We start from the raw sequence: 6,456 nt of genomic DNA, 5'->3' as shown, positions 1-6,456 counted from the left end.
CCAAAGGACAAAGTGATTTTTCTAAAAGGTTTGGAAGAAAGCAATCTGTAATTCCTGTCATTTTGTGATAGTCCAAATTATGAGATCCACCCTCCATGCTGCTTAAATAAAAGATAACCTAAACAAGGTTGATTGAATTCATCTAAAATGACCATGGTTTAAGTTCATGGTATGGGTTCCAGGATTGGTCACCCTGGAAATCGATATGGGATTGGATAAAGATCAGTGTATCGCCCGGCATCGAAAGTTTTTTATGGAAAGTTTTGAGTAAGGATTTGAGTACTAAGGTGAGAGTTCTGGAATTTTCAAGCATATTGATACTTTGTGGCGTGTGAAAAAAAGGATTGGCATAGTGATACTTTGTGTCTCTATCGTATCAGCGTGTACGTTAGTAAACTTGGGTCAATAACCACAAGTACCATTTTCAGTGATTTTTTGGTGAAAGTAATTTATAGATTGTGTTTAAAATGTGAAAATAAGGCAACCTGCAAAAAATCAGACTTAAAAAACCTTGTTTTGGGGTCGAAACCTTGGTTTCCCCATCAATGGGAAAAAATTTCTGGTTTCGACCGAAACCTACTAAAACTCTGTTTTGGCCAGGTCGAAACCCGAGTTTTTTTTCCTTGATTGAGTCAAGATACCTAAAATAAATACGTAGGCCATTGCCCTCCTATTTCCTTAGATTTTCTAAGTTTGGTTTCCTACCTGTCCGTAGTTCATAGCATAGTTCAAGAACTCGTCTTGAGTACAGGTTTCAACTTGGCCAAAAAGCGAGTTGGGGTATTTTTTTTTTCAACTCGATGGTTAGTTTTGGTGGGTTTTAGACCTAGTTTGGTCATGAAAGTTGATAAACAGCCTATTTTGGGCCATTTAAACATAATGACACTATTAGTTTTGAAAAATCAAAGTCCAAATAGGAGTTTCACTTAGTGGGAAACTAAGACAGGCTTATGCTAGAAATCAGGATAGACGCTTATTTATGCCTAATATCATTTAAGCTTTGTTTTGACAGCTTTCCAACAAATTCAAGATTGCGTAAATCTGATTTATATTGAAGGAGTTATGTATCGGTCAAACTTAATTTGGTGTGCGCGAATGTTGCCAAAATTGCTCTGAATGAAAATATTTTTTTGGACATCAAAACAAATGAATATCTTACTGCACTTTTGGGTTTTAGCAATGATTTACCATATTAAGATTTATGGAATTTTTAGATTTGAGAAAAACTACAGCATTAGAAAGTTAAAAATTGCACTTACCGTTGAAAATCCAGTTTTTGCTCTTGAACTGGGGGTTGACTTTTATCCTTTTGGAATTTGATTTTTAACCATTTTTATTGGATTCAAATAGGGGGGTATTTTCTTAGTTATGAATAATATCTTAAGTAAATGAAATACAAATACAAAAACATTTACTTAAATGATATTAGGCATAAATGAGTGTTTGTCCTGGTATCTAATATAAATAAGTGTTTGTATACCAAGGTTTGCATAAATAGGTGTTTGTATACCAAGATTTCCCACTGAGATGACCAAATCCATGAGATTTTGCCGAGACATTGTAACTTTCCATTTCGACCTTCATCTTGTCTCGAGCTTTTGAAATAGCGAGATATTTGCAAGATCTCGTTGAGATCTCACGAGTTCTTGTTCCATGGTTCATAGGATGTAGTCTCAATTGATTTAGTGAGAATTTTGTTCATATTATAAATTGTTGCAAGAATGGTCTCTTCGCAGAATTCCTTGGAATGTGATAACATGCAACGTACCACATTAAGTAGCGTTCTATCCCATCTTTCAATTACACTATTTTGTTGTGGTGTGAAAGACAATCGTTTGTTTAATAATTTAATAATTCCATGTTCTTCACATAGTTTTTCAAACTCTTGAGGAATTTTACTCTCCACAATGATTGATTCTTAGAATCTTAATGTTCTTACTTAACTGATTTTGTACTTCAGTTTTATAGAGTTTGAATATTTAGTTATGCAACTTTCTTGATTGGATAGCGTCCCAATGCATGGGGCTCCCGCTACTGCAAGGTTTGGGAGGGGCAAATGTACGCAACCTTACCCCCTGCTTCCCTGAGGAGGATTTGGTGCAACTGTTAAGTTGCGTTATTGTAACCTGTTGGTTGCAGGTTCAAAAATTGGAAACAGCCTCTTCATAGGAGAGATGCCAACTACTGTTGAACAGAGTCAACAATTGTAAGCAAAAACAAATCCTGCTCAAGGACAAAACATCCCGAAGCAAAAGAACGACCGTGTTGTCCTATGGTAACTTCATTGCCAGTAAAACACACATCAAAGCCCTCCTTGACGAGGGCTGATACATAAATCAAATTCCAACGCATGTTGGGAGCAGAAAGTACATCATTCATGCAGAGTTGTACTTCCCAAGGAGAAGGACGTAATCTGCAACACCTCACACTTCATTGTATAAGTTGTTGCTCATTTAGATCCTGTGGTCACCAGGTGGAAGAGGGTTCAACTGCTGCTGTCCTCAACTGGTCCTTGCAATGTGGTACGTCGTACTTGAATTGATCCATCACCCCTCAAACTGTTCTCTAGTAAGATTGCACTCAATAGTGCTAATGAATTCTTTGCGATGACGGTTTGCAGGTGGGCTAGGTTTCCATTGGGATTCTTTTTTGGAGGATTAGGGCAGCTAGCCCTAAATTGACCGAATTTCACACCCATAACACACCTAGTAGGAACCCTCTTTATGTTCATAGGCTTCTGTTTTCTTTTTCCCTTGAACCTATTCAGGTTGGTATTGGGACGGAATCGGTGCTGATTTGCCAGTAACTCCACTTATTGTCCAAGCGCTTGCGGAACTGGAATGGTCTAGGTCATATGTAGGTCACTCCTAGAATTTCCCACCATGCATTCTTGGGAATATTGCAGGTGCTAGGGAAGCTTCTCTAGGGTATGGGTATCACCTAGGAATCTCAATGCAGTTTGTATCATGGCCTAAGAAGATGGCAGGCTATTGATGATGGTGGATACTTGATAGTTGCTGGGGAAGCTTCTCTAGGGTATGGGTATCACCTAGGAATCTCAATGCAGTTTGTGCCATGGCCCAAGAAGAATGCAGGTTATTGATGATGGTGGATACTTGATAGTTGTCAGAGACTTAGGATCCTACATCAGCTAAAGTCCCGGGCCATGACAAGCATTTAGTTGATGTAGCCTACCACATCCTCACCTTCAGCTATTCTACAACTATTGTACCTATGGGTCAAAAGTTGTATGTGGGTTTCAAATCTCACATTGTACTTGTATTTCACAGCTTCAAGAAGTAACTTGGTGGTTATGTAGTTAAAACACCTTCATGAGATGATTTTCCTTCATCATGATTAAGCTTCGGGCTCTCTTGTCATCTTCAGACCATTTTTCTGCACCTTTAATCTCTGCAGGGATAGCATTTTCCCCAACTCTAAGTTTTGGTTCCAAAACCTGGTCCATCTTTTCACATATTGTGATTTTGATGTTCCAGATTTCATAGTTGGACCCATTACCCTTCCTTAGGTTATCCTCTTCCCCCCCCCCCCCCCCCAAAAAAAAAAAAAGAAGAAAAAGAAAAAGAAAAAGAATCTCTAGGTTTTTCATTTCATGTGCTACAAATTTTCCTGCCTTTGTGAGTGAAGTACTTTTGGATTTGCAAACAAACCTACCGAAGCAACTAAAAATACAGCCGTCAAAGGTGTTGGAGAGTCTCTTTTTCAAAAATTCCTCTACAAGTTGGATGGATGAGAGGGTGAGAACCTGGTAATGCGGTTTCCAGGTGGGGGTTGGGGAGACGGCAAGCTCTGCCACTGCAACAGAGAGAGAGAGAGAGAGAAGCTGCAACAGTAATTAAGTGGTGGGGAGAGGGGCGAGCTGCAGTCAAGCGGTGGCGGTGGCGCTGGATTTTGTAACCGAGAAAGAAGGGGGCAGCAATGATGTCTTGCTGTGTGCTGGTGGCGCAGCAGGGGTTCAATCTCAAAGGTGAACGATGGATTCGGCTTTTATAGCTGTGTAGTGCCGTATTTGAGTAGAGGGCTCCTCAGTTAGCTGCTTTGATCGATTATCAGAATACACCGTATTTGAGTAGAACCGTAGAGGGCTCTTCAGTTAGTTGCTTTGATTGATTCTCAGAATTTGTAGACTCCTTTTTTGTAGCTGTTGCCGTACTTTTTTTCCTAACGGCTATATCCCACAACTAGGAATCACCCCCTCCCCCATTTGTATCCCTTCAGTTACGTGAATGTGGGTGAGGCCAGATGGCCACCTAACCAACATAAAGGCCTTATCCCCATCACATATTTTTTTCTCCATTCATGTCCTTGAATTCTGCTTCCTATAATGTGTTGGAACAGGTATATGATGTGACAAAGTTCTTGGAGGACCATCCTGGAGGGGACGAGGTTTTGTTGTCAGCAACAGGTAAACACATTCAATGATAACTGTTCAACTGCATGTTTTGGGGAGCCTGTTTTTTGTGTCATGTATGTGGTGTTTTATTTGGCAGGGAAGGACGCTACCGATGATTTTGAGGATGTTGGCCACAGTACCAGTGCAAGAGCGATGCTGGATGAATACTATGTTGGGGAGATTGATGCATTGACCATTCCCACCAAGACCAAATACACTCCTCCCAAGCAGCCACACTACAACCAAGACAAGACCTCAGAGTTCATTGTCAAGCTACTCCAGTTCCTGGTTCCCCTAGCCATTTTGGGTTTGGCCATTGCCATCCGCTTCTACACCAAATCGGCTTAAGCGCTAAGAGTGCATCTCGAGACAGGGCATAAGTTTGAGTGTGATTAAAGCCCCCTCTATTAGTTTTCTTTATGTTTTAGACATTGCAACTCAGGGGTTAGTAGTGCAGTCAACTTGCATATGGTGGTAACTCATTTCTGGCTTGTATATCCCATTGCAAAAAAGAAAAATTTTCCTCTCCTTTGATGCTTTTATTGTATGTTTCCTCAAGTTCCAGTTTTCCACCTTCCTCTATAATCTTCTGTCTGTCACAAAATCATATAGGGTTGTTATGTTATTCCTCAGTTTATCAGGCATAGAGGTCCAATTTGTTGTATGACCAAAAAACATTTTTAAGTGCTTGAATGAATGTGTCACTTTCCTTCATTGATTCAATTCACCATGTTCAGGCAATCCACCTCAACTATGGCTGTGTTTGCTTTGTCGTAAAATATTTTATAGGATTTGTTGAAAATATTTACAAAATTGTACAAGGATTAGAGCGACACAAAAATTTTGAAAATAATATACATTTCAAGGTTTAGGGTTTTGGTTGATCAAAATAGTGGCTACTACTGTCAGTATTGTGTTTATTAGTCATGTTCAACCCAAAAATGTCAAAGCGACAGAAATACACAAACTAAAACTTAGAAAAAAAGTTGTGTACCACATCACTTCAAAAATGAAATTGCAGTCCCTCACATATCACTGTTCATTTGATGGGTGATATGTCATAAATGTATAAATGTCTCTCCCCGTATTATCATGTTCCAAAGGAGATTCTCTCATTTGCCTGAAATTACATTTGGGCAGTGTCAGGGCCAGAAAACTCCAACCTTGATTGGCCCTGACCATGGGCGGAAGGGAGATGCATGGGCTGGCCAAGCTGGGAAGAAGAAGAAGAAAGAAAGAAAGAAAGAAAGAAAGAAAGAAAGAAGAAAAGAAGAAAGAAGAGGAAGAAGAACAAAAAAATAAAAAAAGAAGAAATAAGAAGATAGAGTCGGGTTGAGCTGTGCCGGGCTCTGCTCAAGGCCTCAACCCTGACGTGGCTCGGCCTTGACTTAGAGCCGGAAGTTCCCAACCTTGACCCATCCTCAGGGCCAGGGTATCTCAACGTAGGCACTATTTGGGCTCAGGGCGGACTCGGGACCCCTAGTTTCAAGTTTGACCGTGTATCATGCATTCCTACACATGAAGCCTATTGCCTGTTTTAAAAAAAAGTTTAGTTTAAGGAAAAGATCCTCCAAGAAGCCCGCTGCTGCTTGGTCCTGTGGCCCATGCACCAGCGCGGGGCCAATGAGAGTGTGTAGTGGCATCAATATGGATGAGATTTTTGATTTCTTGGGAGGGGGCGAGACAATAATTTTGTACGCTCTTGTATCTAGTGTAGATCCATGCAACCAGGCAGCGTTCTTTTCCCCCCTTTACACTCCATTTGGCTATCCCCCTCTCCTCTATTGTATGAATCGTTGTTCTCCTCTCCAATTGGTTCACTTTGAGATTCTTTCCCAAGCCGCCAGCTTGGAGATCCCTTCATTTTAAGCTCCTTTCATCTCTCCACTTCATGGTTTTATGTATTATCGGCCAACACCGATACAGGTCACTGACACGGTACAAATACAAGATAAAAATGTAAAATGAAGGGGAATGATATCAGTATTTTCATGGCAAAATCATCCGATACAGCCAATATGGACTGATACGGTCAAGATATC

At 40.3% G+C, this 6,456-nt stretch overlaps 1 protein-coding gene across 1 annotated transcript; it reads left to right on the top strand.

Annotated features, from left to right (window-relative positions):
- Positions 1–4,287: 4,287 nt before the first annotated feature.
- Positions 4,288–5,130, top strand: LOC122648420 (cytochrome b5-like). The gene is made up of 2 exons (XM_043841631.1): positions 4,288–4,426; positions 4,512–5,130. Exons 1-2 carry the CDS (start codon positions 4,321–4,323, stop codon positions 4,760–4,762), a joined length of 357 nt encoding a protein of 118 aa, XP_043697566.1. The 5' UTR covers positions 4,288–4,320; the 3' UTR covers positions 4,763–5,130.
- Positions 5,131–6,456: the final 1,326 nt, after the last annotated feature.

Source organism: Telopea speciosissima, unplaced genomic scaffold, assembly GCF_018873765.1.
Source record: "Telopea speciosissima isolate NSW1024214 ecotype Mountain lineage unplaced genomic scaffold, Tspe_v1 Tspe_v1.1035, whole genome shotgun sequence".
In the NCBI taxonomy this organism is placed as follows: Eukaryota; Viridiplantae; Streptophyta; class Magnoliopsida; order Proteales; family Proteaceae; genus Telopea; species Telopea speciosissima.
Note: the sequence above shows the minus strand (reverse complement) of the source record. Positions and strands in the feature narration are given on the sequence as shown.

Coding starts and splice junctions, on each gene's coding strand:
- LOC122648420 (XM_043841631.1), top strand. CDS start 4,321: ATGTCCTTGAATTCTGCTTCCTATAATGTGTTGGAACAGGTATATGAT. Junction 4,427..4,511: donor GGTTTTGTTGTCAGCAACAG/GTAAACACATTC, acceptor TTTATTTGGCAG/GGAAGGACGCTACCGATGAT.